The 18,502-nt window shown below is 37.4% G+C and overlaps 4 protein-coding genes, 1 long non-coding RNA gene and 1 other non-coding gene across 6 annotated transcripts in view; 2 read left to right on the top strand and 4 right to left on the bottom strand.

Moving 5' to 3' along the window:
* Window positions 2,851-5,003, top strand: LOC109708823. Its single transcript, XM_020230677.1, has 3 exons — window positions 2,851-3,008; window positions 3,111-3,467; window positions 3,875-5,003. The coding sequence occupies exons 1-3, from the start codon at window positions 2,904-2,906 to the stop codon at window positions 4,673-4,675; spliced, it is 1,263 nt and encodes a 420-aa protein (XP_020086266.1). The 5' UTR covers window positions 2,851-2,903; the 3' UTR covers window positions 4,676-5,003.
* LOC109708822 (pyruvate kinase isozyme A, chloroplastic-like) lies at window positions 5,353-10,230 on the bottom strand. Its single transcript, XM_020230676.1, has 7 exons — window positions 9,512-10,230; window positions 8,763-8,850; window positions 8,473-8,663; window positions 8,112-8,230; window positions 7,297-7,540; window positions 6,290-6,524; window positions 5,353-5,908 (listed from the first exon to the last, which is right to left on the bottom strand). The coding sequence occupies exons 1-7, from the start codon at window positions 10,037-10,039 to the stop codon at window positions 5,574-5,576; spliced, it is 1,740 nt and encodes a 579-aa protein (XP_020086265.1). The 5' UTR covers window positions 10,040-10,230; the 3' UTR covers window positions 5,353-5,573.
* LOC109708825 lies at window positions 5,877-7,239 on the top strand. Its single transcript, XR_002215826.1, has 2 exons — window positions 5,877-5,961; window positions 7,209-7,239. It is a non-coding gene; the product is annotated as an uncharacterized LOC109708825 (long non-coding RNA).
* On the bottom strand, window positions 10,583-15,433 carry LOC109709465 (xylulose kinase). The gene is made up of 11 exons (XM_020231722.1): window positions 15,116-15,433; window positions 13,772-14,423; window positions 13,400-13,488; window positions 12,934-12,998; window positions 12,511-12,566; window positions 12,289-12,409; window positions 12,116-12,190; window positions 11,612-11,665; window positions 11,427-11,521; window positions 11,163-11,337; window positions 10,583-10,968 (listed from the first exon to the last, which is right to left on the bottom strand). The coding sequence occupies exons 1-11, from the start codon at window positions 15,169-15,171 to the stop codon at window positions 10,724-10,726; spliced, it is 1,683 nt and encodes a 560-aa protein (XP_020087311.1). The 5' UTR covers window positions 15,172-15,433; the 3' UTR covers window positions 10,583-10,723.
* Window positions 16,677-16,750, bottom strand: TRNAT-AGU. The gene has a single exon. It is a non-coding gene; the product is annotated as a tRNA-Thr (tRNA).
* The window catches only part of LOC109709640 (ergosterol biosynthetic protein 28), a 3,924-nt gene continuing 2,514 nt past the window's right edge, over window positions 17,093-18,502 (bottom strand). The window contains exon 3 of the mRNA XM_020231952.1: window positions 17,093-17,405. Within this exon, the coding sequence (XP_020087541.1) occupies window positions 17,335-17,405 (71 nt within the window). The 3' untranslated portion in view covers window positions 17,093-17,334. The remainder of the gene's footprint in view (window positions 17,406-18,502) is intronic.

The raw sequence follows: 18,502 nt of genomic DNA, 5'->3' as shown, positions 1-18,502 counted from the left end.
AAAACTTAAAAACATTAGAGGAAAGAATTATAACTCTTAAATTGTAAGAGACAAATTAAATTGACATATAGCACTGAATCGGAGCTTCTCAATGAGGCAATGTTGGAAAATAAAAACTCAAACCTAAAAGCACTCATTTAAATTCAAATTTGAATTGCTAGATGTAAATTACTAGATGTAACTCACAATCTTCAAATAATTTAATTATAAAATTTAATGCATATTATTTTTGAAAACCTGATCATATTAAGTAGAGTTGTAAACATTGACATTATATATATATATATATATATATATATATATATATATATATATATATATANTCTCTTTCTCTCTCTCTCTATATATATATATATATATATATATATATATATATATATATATATATATATAAATATAAAATCTATTATGTGTTATATGAAAAAATATCTTCATAAATTATAATTTACAAATTAGATTTACATATATATTACATCTAGTAGTTATAAGTGATCGAATCATAAAAATATCTTCATAAAATCTATCAGCTGCTCCAAACTGTGAAAATAAGTTCAAAATAAACAATCCTAACCACACACCTCACGAACAAAAAATCTGACACAATTATAAAAATAAAATGAGCTTCAATGTTAAAAATAAAAACGTATCTATTTAAAAATTTATATAACTAATAAATATTAAAAACAGGACAACTTGTCACCTAACAAACAACTCCCAACTTGTCGATCTCCTCTAAAGAAAAGTTATGTTGATATTAATGGCACGCTAACTGCCCTGCTTGATCATGTCACTCATCAACTCCTGTACTTTCACACTTTTTTATTTTAGTACCATGTATTTTAAAATGTATTAATTTAGTGCTTTGTGGTTTTTTTTTTTTTTTTTTCCTTATCGATTCCACTAATTTTTTTCGTTAAATCAATGACAAAGTTAAAACTAATTAAAAAGTACTAAAGTAAATATTCGATAAACTTAGATGGGGCATCTAAAGTTTTTTGTATATAATTTAACGAAATATTAATAAAAAAACTGACGAAAAGATAAAATGTAGGGTACTAAAATGAGAAAGTGCAAAATCACAGAAGTGGAATTTGAAGTTTACCATTTTTTTAAAAAAATTCTTTTTTTCTTGTTTGGCTTCAATATAATTAGATTTTCTCTCTCTTTTTTTTTGTTTAAGTAATACAAATACAAAAGAACAGAAGAACTGAGTGCAACTCCTTTAATGCGAAAAATCAGCTATAAGAATTTTTTTTTAAAAGTAAAAACTAGTTAAAGAGAACATTTTATCGCAGCACAACTTCAGTATTATACGCTATGACTTTGTTTAGATGTATGAATATCTCATTTAGTATATATTTTTATTTACTCAAAAAGTTTATGGTATTCGATAGATGAGGAGGCATATCATATCTGGCGCTCAGATCATTTTTCTCTTAATGTGATTCATAGTTCGATCCCAATCTTTTCAAACTTGTCTAAAACTTCAAAATTTTATAAATACTCTTTCAGGATCTAAAATATATATCATGTATGCCCCTTCAAACATATGAATTTGTCACAAAATACCTCTTACCTGGTTTAAAAAGAGAGTTAAACACTCTGTTAAGTTAATAAAATGATACTAACCCTTTTAAAGCAATATGTTAATACATGTTGCTTTTTGTTTTTTTCATCTAGAATATAGTTTTTAATTTTGTAGTTAATAGAATGATTTTTAAATTCCCTAGTAAGTGTGTGATCCATCACTTTTATTTTATTAAATTGTAATTTAAAATAATTACTAAAATAAAAAAAATTAGCTGAAGATAGAATTTTAGAAATAACTCATCAAAATTGGATTATTTTTCACTAGTAGGGGGATTCGAAAATAGTTTCGACGTTTACGAGCGCACAGAGAGTATTTTGAACTTTGAAAAGGTATTGATTGAGTTATAGCTCCTCAAACGCCATTAAGAAAAGGTAAAAATATACAGAACTTATCTGGACCATTTTGAATAATCTATCAAGCCTTTTAAAATTTTGAGTTTGTTATCCAACTTTTTAATTTTTTGATTTGAGCCAGTCAATTGACTTCAAAATTTAAACAAGTAAATTATTTTAATAAATTTATAGTTACGAGAATTGTATGAAGTATACTAATTAAATTTATAAAAATAAAACGACACATTTAAATTTTAAATTCGAAATACTGTTGACTAACTCAAATTAAACAGATTAAAAGATTACATACTAAAATCAAATTTTGAAATGTTTAATAACTGATTCAAAAGTGGGCCTGGCCTACATACCGGTCCATATATATATATATATATAGCTGAGAAAAAGGCCCGCCCCAAGCAGAATCCTTTGCTATGGGCCGTATATGCGGCCCATTATCACAGCCCAACTAAAAAATCCCTCATTCTCTTTCTCATCAGAAAATTAAAAGTTTGAAAATTTTTACAAGGTTTGAAAATTTTGCATGGAATAATTCATTAATTTTAATCAAACATTTAATTTGTCACTTAGATTTAAAATTAGAATGATAATTAATTTGAGGTTACGCAACTTTTCTTTTCTTTTTCTTTTTCTTTTTCAAACTTTGTTAATTTTTAAAAACTACTTCGAGAGAAAATAGATTTTTTTTGAAAATATTCAACCAATAAAATAGCGCCACGTAGTCAAGTAGTAGCAAATTTATAAAACCACAACAGTACATAATCCTCTTTCTCCGCGCTCCCGTCTCGGTCCACCGATGCCAAATAATCTCAGCCAATAGTTTTACTCGGTGCACGACTATCTCGCTTCTGATTGGTCGACGCCACGTCCCTTCCGGAACCATCCTATCCTAGCTTATAAAACGGAGAGTTTTCTCATCTCGCCAAAATTCTCTCTCCATTTCGCCAAAATTCTCGTCTCCCATGGCGATCCTCCCCCAATTCCTCGTCCTCCTCCTCGCGACCGGATGCGCCTACGCCCTTGTCTCCTCCGAAACCCTAAATCCCCCTGTTCCTAAGGCGATCTCCGTAAGAATTCGTACCCTAATCCGTTTCCCCAATCCGTTTCAACGATCAGAAACCCTAACCCTAACAAAAAATGGGTTTCTTTGGCCTTTTCTTTTGTTGCAGGATCTGAGGGACGCGATCATGAAGGGGCTAGGGTTCCAATCGGAGGACTTCACGGTGTCGGGGTTCGACGTGCGGGACGCGCTGGTGGGGCAAGCGGTGGCGTACGAGTTCGACGTGGAGGTGGGGAAGGTTAGGGTTCCGGTGAAGCTCATGGAGGACGTGAGCCGGTGGGACTTCGTCGACCTCCCGATATTCCGTGCGGCGGCGGAGGCGGGTGGGGAGGCGAAGGAATTGGCGGAGATTGGGCGGCGGAGGGTGGAGGATGCTAGGGTTTCACCGACGCTCCCCCCGTTCCAGCTCGCGGGGCCATTGGAGCTCTGGATCCAGGATGGGGACGATGTGAGGCTCTCCTTACCGGTGAGTAACAAACCCTAATCCTATTCTCTTATTTTTTCTATATTAATTTGAATTTTAGGGGGAATTTTTGTATGTTGGGGTTCGTTTACATGCACTGTACTTAGCTAATTATATGCCCAAAATTCCAACTTTAAATCTTTCAAATTTGTGTATGCTAATTCAAATCTTTCAATTTTTGATCTGAATTCATGTTCGTTTTGATTCTTTATGTGGACAATTAGATCATTAAGAATGTTTTTGTTCTGTAAAAATTGGGTACTACACATATTTCTTGTGTTCTCTCTGGTTCAAATAGATTGAGAAATGTATATCAAATTAAATTTGAAAAAGCCAACATTTGATCTATAAAAAATCTACAATTTATGTGTGTGATCATTACAACATTATAATTTTTCTCGCGAATGCAGCATGATGTCGAAGCCGGTACACTGAATAGAGTCATGCTGTCCGACGGGGCGGTAGTGACAGTCAAGGGCGCCCGATCGGTGAGCCTCCGCGACCCGCTCGATCTCCCGCTTCCCCTCAACCGCTCCCACAAGGGCCGTCCACTGGCGTCGGGCCTCCTAACCTTAGCCCGTGCCCTCCGCCAGACCGCTCGGTCGAACCAGAAGCCCCTGCTCTCCCTCCGGATCGTCGGCCCCACCTTCCTCACCTCCGCCCCCTCCCCCGCGCCCGACGACAAACTCAAATTGAAGCTCAAGCGCCTCGCCCCCGGCTTGGTCGAACTCTCCTCCCGCACCGCCCCTGAAACCCTAACCCTAGACGACGACGTCGAACTATCCCATGCTTCCACCCTATGGCCTCTAACGGCACTCAACGGTTCGAACCCTAACTTACGAGGTTTCGAGGAGTTGTTGTCCTCGGTGCTCGGGAAGAAGGGAGATGAGGAGGGGTCTTTTAGGCTAGTCAAGGCGCAGGTCTCGGCACAAACCTACGTGAAGATGGGCTTTGCGGTGGAGCAAGAGCTTCTCGACGGGCAAGCCGATTGGTCCGGCCTTCCCGAGTGGAAAACAAAGCCGAAGAAGGGTAAGGCCCATTTTGAGGTTCTTGCCCGTGTCGAAGAGGGCGGAAAGGTGATTCCTGAGAAGATCGCAGTGGTGCGGCCCTACGTGTCGCAGGAGGTCTTGGCGGATAATGTACAGGTGGGGAACGTGTCTGTGTCAACGACGGAGGTGCTTCACCCCCCACCGATTTACTTCACACTCTGATCAAGGCCTTTTATACTTGGTTTAGTTTGCCAGAGGCGAAGGGGAAAAGAGAGAAAATAAAAGAAGGTAAGAGAGATGAGTGTACAGCAGCAACCGATTTCTTTAGTTTTGTCATTGGTTGCAAAATGTAACTAAATTATGTGAGTTTTACATTATATGTTCAAAGACAATGCTTGAAAGAGATTACCAACCAAATACCTGTTTCAGCTAATATTTCTTTGGTATATGCTATCTAGTGAGATGGATGAAACAATAAAAAGCTCTTAGAAGTTGTAAACTGTGATCATAAGGTGTACTATCCAATTGTGAGAAAGCTATTTTGCAAGTTTTTCCTTTCTTTCATTTTGACATCTTATTATGAGATTTTGTATATCAAAATTAACTTTGCATGGTCAATCCCTAAACTATTATCTCTTTCTCTAATCATAATTAAAGTCACTTTGCATGGTCAATCCCTAAACTATTATCTCTTTCTCTAATCATAATTAAAGTCACTTTGCATGGTCAATCCCTAAACTATTATCTCTTTCTCTAATCATAATTAAAGTCACTTTGCATGGTCAATCCCTAAACTATTATCTCTTTCTCTAATCATAATTAAAGTCACTAAGTACTTGAGTGTGAATTTTATTTTATTTTTTTGTTTTCTCAACAGGAAATCAAAGAATCTCGTCACAGAAGCAGGCAAAGAAAACAAGCCATTTATAGATAGATACATCAGCCGTCATACAAGAATGTGTAATACTCTATTAGTTCTATAATTTAATTGCAATAAGAAAGTATGATCAAACTAAACAGTGCCACAAAAATATAAGAAATCTTACTTCATAAGAGAATCTCTCAAACGTGAGGTGACATAGCATATCTTTTCATCATAATAAGAAGCGAATTGCATATCCTAAGGTATAGTCCTAACCTGAACTGATTGGAACACGGATGGTGCAGGGAACGGACCGTGCAGATCGGAGTCGGAGACCACCAGAACCAAGTCTCCTGGTTTCACTGTATTCCTTGATTTCATAAGATTGAAAGTTTGCTTAATGTTCTCTTCCATGTCATCTAATAGTGGGAGCTGAATTGGGATGACTCCCCAGTACAAATTCATACTCTTTCTCGCATTGGCGTTGTCGGTGAATGCGAAAATGGGTGGGTTGGGTCGGTTGCTGGAGAGGAGAGATGCCATGTGGCCGTGCTTCGTGTAGACAAAGATAGCATCCACGCCGAGGTTGTTAGCTACAAGTACGAGAACAAACTAAATCAAATGAGGGACAAACTAAGAAAACAAGGTGAGAACTGAAATCCAATTCTTCGAGTATATAGAAAAATAAATTATAAAAAAAAGTGGTTTCTCTACTCCGAGAAGGAGCATTTTTCCCACCAGATTGTCTTGGGCTTTCGCTTTGGCATGAAAATGGAATAAGTTTTGGGAGCTTTTGCTTTCGGATTTTAGAAACTCATTTTAACTTCGCACCGCAACAAAAGTTCTAAAATATTTATTTGCCAAATGCTTAATTGCAGCTTTTCAAAGTGGAAAAAATGTCGCAAAAGCTAGGTTAAACAGGCATCCTTTTTCGAAAAAAAAAAACATAACTATTTTAGTAAGGAAAAGAATACCCATTTCCACAGCAGAGATGCAAATCTGCTCAGAAATTCGGTCAGGCAAAGACACCGCAAGTTGATGTTGTGAAAGCAACTTTTGTTGGTTTTCCTCTCGATTCCATAATTCCATCCTTCCACAAGCCATTCGCAAGACAGAGAGGGACTTTTCTGCAAAAGCTCCAACTGCTGATTCAGCTGACAACATCAAAGCATCTGCGTACTGCCTCACTGCTTCTGAAACGTCTGCTACCTTGAAAAATCACAAAACAAAATCTTTAAAAGGCAATAAAAGATAAATAACAGAGAAAGTAACAAAGATAGCTTGAAGAGGAGCAATTTTAGCAAAATCATAGGCATAGCAAGCACTCTCAGTAAAGCAACGTCACCTCCTAATGCAATCAAATACAAGTTCATAAACCCGAATGGCAAATATACATATTATTCGTTTAAACAGACTATTGTATGTATTCATGTTATTATATAGTTGTGATCTCAGTTTACATTTATATCATTTGAGACTACATGAGAACCACAACAGTCATTGCTATTCATGATTGAGGTAGTCCTCCATCCTCTGAGTTTGTTAACTAAATAAGCAGCTAAGTCATTTAGAAGGAAAATTACTTGGTTATATATGGCTGCAAAATTTTTTATTTACATATATCCCTGTAGAATCCAAATTTTTTCACATAAATCCCCTTGGAAGTGCAGTTTCTTATGAAAATGCCATAATCTTAGTTAGGGATTCACCCAGATAATGAAGTTATTTCTGTATTTGAAAATTGTTTCAAAGCAGGGTTTCTTGGTAAGTCCTATGCTATACATGTAAACAAGGAAGTTTTGAAAGGCATAAGTTAAATTTCAGTTTTTGCGGCAACAAATATACGCATAATAAATATAAAGTTTTACAGAGGTGTATATAATATATATGCAGGTACCTGAAACTATTTTCTCTGTACAAAATTAAAAAAAAAAGAAAAAAGAAAAAAGAAAGTGAACAAATACTAAACGAAAAATGGTACCTCAGCACGAGTGGGAGTAGGGTATTCAACCATTGATTCAAGAAGCTGAGAAGCCACTATCACAGGCTTGTTCAATTGCCTGCAGAGAAGAGTGATCTCCCGTTGGATTGCCGGAATCTGTTCAAGAGGAACCTGTACACCAAGATCGCCACGTGCCACCATTACTCCATCTGATGCCCCTACAATTTCTTTGAGGTTCTTGAGAGAGTCCAAGCTCTCAATCTTCGCTATTACTTTGATAGAGCTGTGCCACAGAAAAGCTATCATGTAAGTTTAATTTAAAGAATAAATGGCATCTCAAAGAGTGATAACCAAATCAAAGGTTAATATAGTTAGCTACATACTAATCAAAACAAAAAGATCACGTATAGTGAAGTTTTCAAATTTGAAAAATTAGAAAGAGACATGCGACACCAAAAAAGAGGCATGCATTACCAAGATATTTGAGCCAGAAAGAGTCATCTATTAACTAGTGTGTCAAAGAAGAAAAGAGCTATCGAAACAGTTACTCTTCTGATTCTCCAGTGACGGGATAGTGGTTAACACGAAAATATGTTGGCCATGTTACTAGCTATTCAGCTTAAGAAATAGTAATTTAATTATACTTTATTGAGGTCAATCCTTTTCAGAATACACAGAACAATCTCTGCACACAAGGTATGATAAGCAGGCCGTAAGTTCATTTAACTATTTGTTTTTAAATTGATAAATTACTTCAGTCATAGCATCAAGATTTTAACATATCTGTGAATCAGAAAAGACTCTTTCACCCTGCAAGGAACGGAAATAAATTTGAGAGCTACTTTTCGTCTTACTCTAATGATCTCCTCGCAAGGTAGTTCTTCAGATGCTTTATATCATCAACATCTTTCACAAGTGAGACAGCAATAAAATCAACTCCCTCTGATATACCAAATTCAATATCAGCCCAGTCCTGCAAAGCTTTACAAATCATCATTAAGCAGAAATACTGAAGAGTTCAGTAAAGTAAAAGAATCAAAAAGGAAAAAGAAGAGAAGGATGATGATCAGGATATGGATAATGGCACAATAGCTACAATCAGCAACTAGGTGTGGAGAAAATAAACCCCAAAATATGTACTACATAGAAATCCTTCATTCTTAATTTCTTAGGAAGTTAAAGGGGAACAATACAACCATGGTACAGTAAAGTGACCTTTGTCGATAAGGTTGGGAGCCCAAAGTTCCTCTCCACAAGTACACCATCCCTCCAAAACGACAACTTAGCTCGAGGAAGAAGCAGACCTGAGTCGGTGCACTTACAGCGCAAGTCATTCCCGACCTTCTCAACAACTTCAAAAGTTACCATTCCACCATCTATCACGAGTTCATCACCTACTACAATACCTACAAAATTGCATTCCAAAATAATATGACATTAATGAATAAGATGCATTCACAATTCAGATGCGGTTTACAACATCTAGTAGATGATAACAGCTATACCTTCTGAAAAACCTTCGAAGTTCACTTGAATTGTAAATGGGCGAGAACCTTCAAACTTTTCTGTAGTAAATAGCCATTCTGAACCATCCTATAAATGCTCAAAAATAAATAAAAAGCATGAAGAATAATCCAGCAATCTCGTATAAAAGTTAGGCAAGAACATCCAAACAAGAAAAGAACTCCTCTCTATGTTCTAAAAAATTGTCTTCAGATTACACAAAATCACAAGAATTCTAAATATCAATAGTGGGAATGCGCTTTTAACCAAAAGTTTCCATTTACGGTTGATCTTGAAGTTAAACACTAAAACGCTGTGTGGATGTCGATGTCTGAATAAGTTATTTGGCGATATCCTATTTGGTATGAGGAATTTTTATTGTGATTCGAAGCTAGGAATGTGGTCAAATGTATGTAATGGAATAACATATTTGGCCTTTCAAGCCATTTTTTTGGAATAAAATAAAATAAATTACCTAGCGAAATATGCTATCCTACCTAGACGAAATCATGGATGCCAAGACCCTTCAAGAAGCAAAATCAAATTCCTAACTTCCTAATTATTGTATCCTCATTAATTTTAAAATTGATGTTTCTAAGATCTCTCTCTCCCCCATTTGATCGACTTTGATTGAATGTTTTGAATCTATTTATCTGTTACACTCTTCGTATAAGCCTCATCAAACCAAAAAATTAACATAAATAAACACCAGAAAAAAAATAGAATAAGAAAAAAAGAAGGAAAAAAAAACCTCGATTTTAAGGGAGGAAACGCCGCCGTGATCGGCCATGAGCAATTGGCTCCCCTCGGTGTCCATCATGACCGAGACGCAGAACCCCTTCTCTCGATTCAGCCTCTTGAGGGCCCTGATCGCGCCGCGGTGCCAATCCCTGCTGCCGTGGCACATGTTGAGCCGCGCCACCCCCATCCCGCCGCGCGCGAGCCGCTCCAGCGCCTCCGCGGAGCCGCACGCGGGGCCCAACGTGCACACCAGCTTCGTCTTCCTCATCCCCATGAACCCCTTCTCCCTCAGCTCCGCCTCCGACACCGCGTCGAACCCCAGCTCCGCCGCCGCCGCCGCCGCCGCCGCCGCCGCCGCGGGATCCGAAATCAGCGACGACCGGGTCGCGATCGGAGCCCTAATTGCGATTCTAGGGCTCTTGTGGCGGGTTGGGTGGAGGGGGAGGGGGAGGGCGAAGAGGCGGGAGGTGGAGGATGAGAGGGCGCGGGCGAAGGGCGGGGGAGGAGCAGCGGCGGCTGGTGAAGCGGAGGCGGCCATTGATGGGGAAGGGAGAGTGGATTCGAGTGTTAGGGTTTTAGGAGATGTTAGGGTTTCTTTTCGTGGGGAGGGAGATGGGTTTGAGATCTCCGCCGATTTCGGAGAAGGGGTCGATGGTCTCGATGCGGAGGAGTCGGATGAAAAGAGAGAAAGAGAGGGGATGCCACGTCAGCGTACGGAGAGATCGAAGTCAGAGGAGTGAGAGGGGGGCCGTTGGGATTTTGAATTTTAAATGGGGAAAAAGAAACGGAACGACGTAGTTGGAGCGTAACGGTCCTGTAAACGTCAACGGTGTTATTTTCTAAACAACTGTTTCGATGCACTTGGTCCACCACATCGGCTTTACACCTCTTAGAATATATCCAAATGATAAAGACGGTCTACGGCCGATGTGGTGGGCAGGGTCCAGGTTTACCGCAGCGGCCGTGGACCAGACCGGTTACGATTAGGTCCACAATTGAAAGGTTAATGACCGAACAGCCAAATAGCTAAAAGGTCAAGGACCCATGTGCAATTTTCCATAAAGCATTGGTACCAACAACATAGTTTAAAGAGGAAACCAGTTTTATTAGCTGCAAAATGAGAACCGAACCAAATTATCCACAGCAAAATTCAATCATTATCCTTTATTCACAACAACTTATTTGCTTCATTAAATTCTTGTTATTAAATGATCGAGCTTCTCTACACGCGCCCGAGCTTTTCGACGAGCCGCTTCTCAATTTCCAACCTCTTCCTCACCACCAGGGAGTACTTTTCCAGGAGCTCCTTGTCCTCGTCCTTCTCGCCGGCTGGAACAGCGAGCTTCGCGCCGAGAGACGTTTTATCTAACTTCCCTTCGTACATCGAGGAGATCGGCACGAACCGCCCTTCTTTGTTGCAGAGCCACCCGTGAGCCGCTCTCAGTGCGGCACCCAACGAAGCGGAATCTGTCACAAATCGACGAATTTATGTGAGCCAAAGAGAGAGACCGAAATAAGCAATAGACGTAAATTGGATGTGCAATTTGCAATCCACACGGCGTATAAAGGTGGCGTATGTTTAATATGCATCCGCATTCGGATGCGCATCCTTATTAGGTTTCACTAAACACTATATATGATCGAAAGCCAATTCTACATACCAGGTCTTTGAACTGTATAAACAGGACAGCCAAAAATCATGGCCATCGATTTGAGGATGCTCTGATTCGACGACGCCCCACCAGTCGCGATTATCCGTTTGGGAGGAGTCGGCATACCGAATCTCTCTGCATGGCCTCTCATTGATAGAAACTGGCCTTCGATGATAGCACGTACCTAAAAGATGGCGGGGAAGAGTCATTAAATCCAGACAGTTCTAATGTCGGCAGTGGAAGACAGAAAGCAAATTTTCCGTGTATACAAACCTCTGAAGGAGGATCAAACTCTTCCACCTCGCGCTCCTTGATGTTATCCAACGATCTGGTACTAAAGTTCTCGAGAATGTATCGGTGGAACCCAGCTTTTATACAGGAACAGTATTGAGTTAGAACTAAAGTATCTTCAAGTAAAAGAAGGGAGAGAAAAGAGAGAAAGATGTAATTTTTGTTACCGGGAAGAGGAGGTAAAATCTCATGATCTTTGTAGAAGAATCCCAGCTTTCCACCTGTCACAGAAGAAAGTGTAAGATGGCAAAGCATAAGAAAGGAGGATTTTTAGCCAATTAGGGTTCAAAGATCACACCACAAGCGAAATAAAAGCACAAAGGAAAACATGGAAAGAAAAGACAAAAACCTGTAAAAAGTGGTTCAACCAAATTAGAATAACTAATTCATTGAACTATTAGCTTTTCTCGCCAAATTTCTAGAGCTTCTTGCTGCAGCAGAAGCAGACGCAAGTTGAGCTTCTGCTTTAAGAACCCAAGGGGCTTTTTTGCTACAACAAAAGCTCCGGACTATTCGTTAGCCAAATGTTAGCTTTTTGTAAGCTTTTGCTTTCTGGAGAAGAGAAGTTGCACAGGAAGTTGTGCAAGACGGGCACTCAAGACAGGCACTAAACTATCAGAGTGCTTGCAGGGACAAACATGACAAAGAAAGAAATTGCAGTGAGCACAAACCATTCAAAGGGGGTGTTTTCTCGAGACACTCGCAGAAAACATCCCAAGATTTCTCTGCGCATCGATTTCTTACATCTACAAATCACATTACAAACAACTTCATCAGTAAGGGAGCGCTAAAAAGCTATTAGAAAGTAAAGATGCGTCAGAAAAACTCAGAAATCAAGTTTTACCTTCTCGAGTTAAAGAACCATTTTTATAGCACAGCATAACCATGTAGCAATTTGGATCAACAGGGTTAGGGAAAATATGCCCTTCCAAGCTTGGTTGAGCCACACTCGTTATCCCGAAGACCTGGCGAATGTTTAGGATGAAAATTATCACAAATTAATCAGAATGAATCAGGACATAAATGTATAATTACTCGATCATTATTAGTTGTGATTATAACTTACTGTGTCACTGGTGCCTAGACTAATTGCTAGATCCCCGGGAGTATTCAAAGTCAAACCTGCTCAGTTCCGAAAGATCATGTGAGACTGTTAAATTTCTATTGACAAACATATTTACTTCATTGCAATGGACTAAACAATCCGTTACTTCAATACTGTGTAGGCTAACAACCAATTTCAAAGCAGTGCAAGCAATCTAATATAGTTTGAATTATGACAGATACCATTAAATAGCATTCGGCATTCTAGCGAATAAAAAGCAAGGAATAGTATGATTTCAAGACATTGGGAAAAACAGAAATGGAACAAACCCTGTGGATTCTTAACCTGTAGAAACTACAAGAAGGGACAAATTACATAGTATCCTTACAAGATAGAAAAATAAATAAATAAAAGGAGTTCAAAAAATTGAGAATAATCAAGCACCTGCGAGGCTGTTAGGGTTATCTCCGGACCACTGAACTATCACACAGTCCTTTTTAAATTTATACCTGAAAGGAGATAATGCAATCGAAACATTCATTGCCTTAAAATTATATAGTAGACAGAAATCATAAGATGCTAAACGCTTTTCAGGATCAACACCATATTGGCATCAGAGAAAGGTAAGGTAACATTTTCATCCATTTAGAATCCAATAAAATTTCATGACGACTCCAGAAATAATAACAAGAAAGTTCATGATGCAATTATGCAATACAAATAGTGAGATTTCACAGACTTTTACGCCATTTTTAGCAACTAATTAGACATTCAACTTGTTTATTGAAGAAATGGATAAGAGCTTTCATTTGGACCACAGTAATAATTGTACGTCATGAAAAGCTTCAACCCAAAACTGACAAAAAGCAAATATCAAACTTAACAAAATGGTCATGAGAAATCAGCTCACCTTTCAACAAAATAAGGAGCTATCAAACCAGCAACTGCATGAGCCGGTGCCAGTTTACCAAGCTTTTCTTCTAGATCTGGAGCAGTAGCCTAAGAGTAAGAACATTTAACAAATGACAAGTCATAAAAAATTGAGAAATTTAGATATATTCCTATGCAAAATAATCTATCTCCATAAATATGAAATAAAACAATTTAAACACAAAACCAACTTCCACCACATGAATTGGATATTTGGATGACTCCGCAACTTGAAGTATATCGAAATTCGGACTTTATAGGAGACATGGGTAAATAGATGATTTTGCAGGAATGCATCCATTAAGAATAAAGCTCAGCTGCTAAGGTGTAAGTTCGAGACAAAAAAGAAGACCTCTAAAGCAATCTTGGACCATGCCCGCTTTTTAATATCCATTAAGTTCATCCCTGCTCCATCAGTCTCATCGATACTAGCATACTTTCCAATCAGAATCGACGCCACAAAGGAACTTACAAGTGATATTCTCTCAGTATCATCATAAATAGTTCTTTTCTTCTCATACATTTTTCGAATTTGGGGCCCTGTGTATCTCTCGTGAGCAGTAGACCCAGTAAGTTTTGATAATTCTAAAGCACCCCCTACAGCCTTCTCGATTTCTCTGCATTGCTGAGTCGTGCTACTATCCATCCATATCGGCGATTCCAACGTAGAGAAAGCTTCACTGAATTGGGGTAATAACTTTTTATTTGGATCCAAAGAAGCCAATATAGCCTCACTGCCCTTCTTCCAATACACACTGCCATGTTGCTGTCCACTTCCCGAAATGGCTGCAACTTTAGCATAATCCACCTTCGTTTTTAGTTTTTCAAGCAAGAGGTCCAAAGCCTCGATCCACATTAGGGTCGGGGAAACTATGCGGCCATTCTCAGTAGGATCCCTGTAGACCCCATCTTTGGTTTTGTAGTGCGGCAATTCCGAATCAAAATGGACAGTTTCTGATGCAATGATTGTGAGTTTGTCGTCCAATACGGTAGCCTTCAGTGATCTGATAAAGAGAGAATACGTAAACTAGTTGTATTTAGATATTCAGTTTTGCGGCAAATGAAGTTGCAGAGTTTCTTTAACAATTAAAGGCTAATAGTTACAGAGTTATTTGCCTACTCAAAATGATATCATCATTATAGCATAATCAAACATAGAACAAAGAAGAGGTACAACAACCCATTACTTCTTTATATATTTTTTTAGTCAAAAAGTACCGCGAAATCAACCAAAACAGAAAAATTAGAATTTCACACAGAATAAAACACCAAATGTACAAAAACTTAAAATCCTAATAAGTCCCACGCACCTATTCCAACCACACCGAACCATTACAATGACAAGCTTTTTTTTCCCCCTTCAAAAACAAACAAATTTGCTGCATCCATTATAGAAACTAGACTAGAAACAAAAAGAACAACAAATGTTTCTAACTAAAATCCTCCGGAGGGGAGAAATCCAACACGGATTTCTTCAAAATTTAGAATTTTGCAAGGAGTCGAAAACTAAGACATAAAACTCTGAACCCTAATGGCCCCCACGCTCTCATTCCACTCACAATTGCAGTAAATTTCCACCACCATTACACGGGAAAAAAAACCTTTTTTCCCCCAAAAAAATAGCCAAATTTATTGCATCCATTATAAAATTAGATCAAAACAAGACGAAGAATCATAGTATTAAAGGAGAACTCACTGGGTAGAGCTATCGAATCCGAGGAAGAGCGGATCCTCCGGAAGCGAGAAACCCATGTCGCTTACTAGAAGATCGAGAACTAGGGCTAATTCGTGCTCTTAATTCTCGAATTTGTACTTTGTTCTAGAGAATTTGGGATTATAAAAAATACGAAAAATTGACTAAATCATATGAATTGGATAAGGATTTTATAAGGATTGGATTGGGAGTGGATAGCGATGATGATTAGGTAATTAGGGATTCAAAGTTTGGGGAGGTTAGCATTTAAAGGAGGAGGTTTTGGTTCTCATACAGTCATACCCCGCCACTGGTGGGGGGGAGTGAGAAAAGGTCGGGATTTGGTGGACTTTTTTATAAAACAACCCTCTAAAATTTTAAAATTTGTGAAATAACACACTCAAAATTTTATTTGTAAAACTAACCCTCTTTTCGCCACGTCGGCGCCACGTCAGAATTTCTTTTAAAGGCGGTGAATCGTTCACCGCGTTCTCCTATTTCTTTTAAAGACGGTGAATCATTCACCGCGTTTTCCCATTTCTTTAAAGGCGATAAATCATTCACCGTTTTCTCCCATAACTTATTTACCGTTATTTTCTATATTCTATATATAATCCTAACAACCACATAAAAATTCTAACAAATTACATATAATCTTAACAAGCTTTAAGTCCTAATAATTTATCTATATAATTTCATATAATCTTAACTGCCTTTATATGAAGTTATATGGATAAATTATTAGGATTTAAAAGTTGTTAAGATTATATGGGATATAGAAAGAAACAGTAAATTAACAACCACATAAAAATTCTAACAAATTATATATAATCTTAACAAGCTTTAAATCCTAATAATTTATCTATATAATTTCATATAATCTTAACTGCCTTTATATGAAATTATATGGATAAATTATTAGGATTTAAAAGTTGTTAAGATTATATAGGATATAGAAAGAAACAGTAAATAAGTGAAAAGCGGTGAATGATTTATCGTTTTTAAATGAAATGAGAGAAAGCGGTGAACGATTTACCGTCTTTAAAAGAAATGGGAGAAAGCGGTGAACGATTTACCGCCTTTAAAATAAAATAAATAAGAGAAAACGGCGAACGATTCACCGTCTTTATAAGAAAATCCTGACGTGGCGCCTACGTGGCGAAAGGAGGGTTAGTTTTACAAATAAAATTTTTACACGGTTATTTTGCCAATTACAATTTTTTAGAGGGTCATTTTATAAAAAAGCCCGGATTTGGTATCAGGTAAAAATGCACGTAACCCCTCCAAATGTAGGACATTCTGAAATATATCCCTTGATTAAAATATTTTTGATCGACACCCTCCAACTTCAAATATTTTGAAAATTAAAATTTTACATTTAAGTTATATTTGATGAACTTCAAATTTTTTTTGTTAATATTTTGTGATTAGTTGCTCAATAGTAGCTAATTAAATTTAATTATATTTATTACAAATTAGTTTGAACTATTGTATTTGATGAATTTATCACTAATCAATTTGGTAAGATTTAAATAAAAAAAGTAGAAGGTTTATAAAAAAATTTTGCTTTCGTTGAGAGTTGAACTCAAGACCTCCCGCTTACTAAACGGGTGCTCTAACCAACTGAGCTACGAAAGCTTTAATAATCAAATTGCAACAATTTAGTATTTCTCATTTAATCATATATAAGGTTTAAATGCCCAATTTATATGGATTTGTTACTTTAAGAGCATCACTATGGGCAAATATACTTAATGAGAATAATGTCTCCATAACATTTGGTTTGTGATCAAAAGTTATTCAATCATAGAATAGTATTATTCCATCCTTACCGACGGAACCGCTATCCTGTAAATTGCACAGTTGATAGGTACTTCTGCGTGCTTTTGAAACACATTTGGTGGAAATGGTAAGAATATCTTATCATTATCCTGCTCCAAAGCTTGACACGAAAAGATAAGCGGAGGAACGAAAGAAGTGGAAATGACAAAAGTTATCGACGCACTGATATTCCAAAGCACTCAATAGTTTGACATCTAAAGTGTAGCTGGATAAGAAGTACATATTACAAAGCAGTCTGGTGATCATCAAATCAAAAATTACAGCAGAACGCAATCACGACGGCATACATCAACAAGTTCAGCAAGAATCACTCGGCAAACAAATTCCAGCACGAGAAACGTACTTCATACTCTGATGCAGGTGCATCGCGTCGAAATGTATCATTCCTTCTTAGCAGCATACTGAGGTCGATGAGCATTCCATTGCAACAACATCCACACGATCGATGTACCTAGGGGAATGAGAACCGAATAAGTTGTAAGGCAAACTGCTGGGTTATTCTCATAAATGACGAGTAAAACAATGAGAGTTGGAGGAGCAACTTGAAATTAGTTCCACGTCGTTTTCTTGGTAGATCAGTTGCCTTACTATTGACTACAAATAGTAAGTTACAGAATTAAATACATCGCTAAAATTTTCTTTAAAACGAAAAATATATATCTATACGCGGAAAATAAAAGGGTGGTTATGGTGAACACGAACACACACACTTCAAAAGCATATCACCTTTCCAAGGCTGAATCCATGGGTAATTTCCTTTTAATAGAGTATGAAGTGACAATAGATGGCCACGAGCTGAATTATAAATTATATTCAAGCGAGAGAAAGCTGGATTCTAAGCATTTTAGACTTGACCTACAAGTAAAATGATACTGATGATCAGGCAAACTATACATTAGCCACAATTCAAGAATAGGTGCCATGCTTGAAGCTTCAAGAAATGGCACTCGTCAGTATATATATATATATATAGTATAGTAGCCACGGCCTATATGGGTCCGGCTACTATACTATTATGAGTACGATTGCCCTCGTACTCATAAGTTGTTTTCGATGATAGAGCTTCCCAATCGACAATCCACACCGTTAAACATTATTTACAGCATTTAAAACTTCTAGAAATCAAATTTTATAATTTTTCGACATCATTTACTTTACGATCAAGAGGTCACAAATTTGACAATTTTTAACGGCCGGTATGGGATACTTGCTAGTTTAACGGTGTAAAAGAATCGAAATTTGTTGAATTTTTGATAGAAAATTCTATTCACTACATAGATAAAGATCAATAACTCCGATCTTGAATTGAAGAATCCGATCATCCTTTTTTAGAACGTCATTCAATTTTGACCGTTCATTTTAGACCCACTTGATGGACTTTATTATGATTTCGAAAATTTACGAAATTTATTTTCTAGAAGTTTCAAATACTCTAAATCATATTTAACGGAGTGGATCGTCGATTCTGAAGCTCTATCATTAAAAACAACTTATGAGTACGAGGGCTCCAATACTCATAATAGTATAGTAGCCACGGCCTATATATAT

Source organism: Ananas comosus, linkage group 4 (genome assembly GCF_001540865.1).
Source record: "Ananas comosus cultivar F153 linkage group 4, ASM154086v1, whole genome shotgun sequence".
Lineage (NCBI taxonomy): Eukaryota > Viridiplantae > Streptophyta > Magnoliopsida > Poales > Bromeliaceae > Ananas > Ananas comosus.
This window is presented reverse-complemented; position numbering and strand designations above follow the sequence as displayed.

Bases quoted from the DNA above. Each gene is read 5' to 3' on its own strand.
- LOC109708823 (XM_020230677.1), top strand. From the start codon at position 2,904: ATGGCGATCCTCCCCCAATTCCTCGTCCTCCTCCTCGCGACCGGATGC. The intron at 3,009-3,110 runs GTAAGAATTCGT...CTTTTGTTGCAG, and splicing joins CTGTTCCTAAGGCGATCTCC to GATCTGAGGGACGCGATCAT. The intron at 3,468-3,874 runs GTGAGTAACAAA...TCGCGAATGCAG, and splicing joins ATGTGAGGCTCTCCTTACCG to CATGATGTCGAAGCCGGTAC.
- LOC109708822 (XM_020230676.1), bottom strand. From the start codon at position 10,039: ATGGCCGCCTCCGCTTCACCAGCCGCCGCTGCTCCTCCCCCGCCCTTC. The intron at 6,525-7,296 runs GTACCATTTTTC...TGATTTTTCAAG, and splicing joins CTACTCCCACTCGTGCTGAG to GTAGCAGACGTTTCAGAAGC. The intron at 5,909-6,289 runs GTATTCTTTTCC...TCGTACTTGTAG, and splicing joins CATCTCTGCTGTGGAAATGG to CTAACAACCTCGGCGTGGAT.
- LOC109709465 (XM_020231722.1), bottom strand. From the start codon at position 15,171: ATGGGTTTCTCGCTTCCGGAGGATCCGCTCTTCCTCGGATTCGATAGC. The intron at 12,191-12,288 runs GTAAAACTTGAT...TGTGATTTGTAG, and splicing joins TGGTTCTTTAACTCGAGAAG to ATGTAAGAAATCGATGCGCA. The intron at 11,522-11,611 runs GTAACAAAAATT...CCTGTATAAAAG, and splicing joins GATTTTACCTCCTCTTCCCG to CTGGGTTCCACCGATACATT.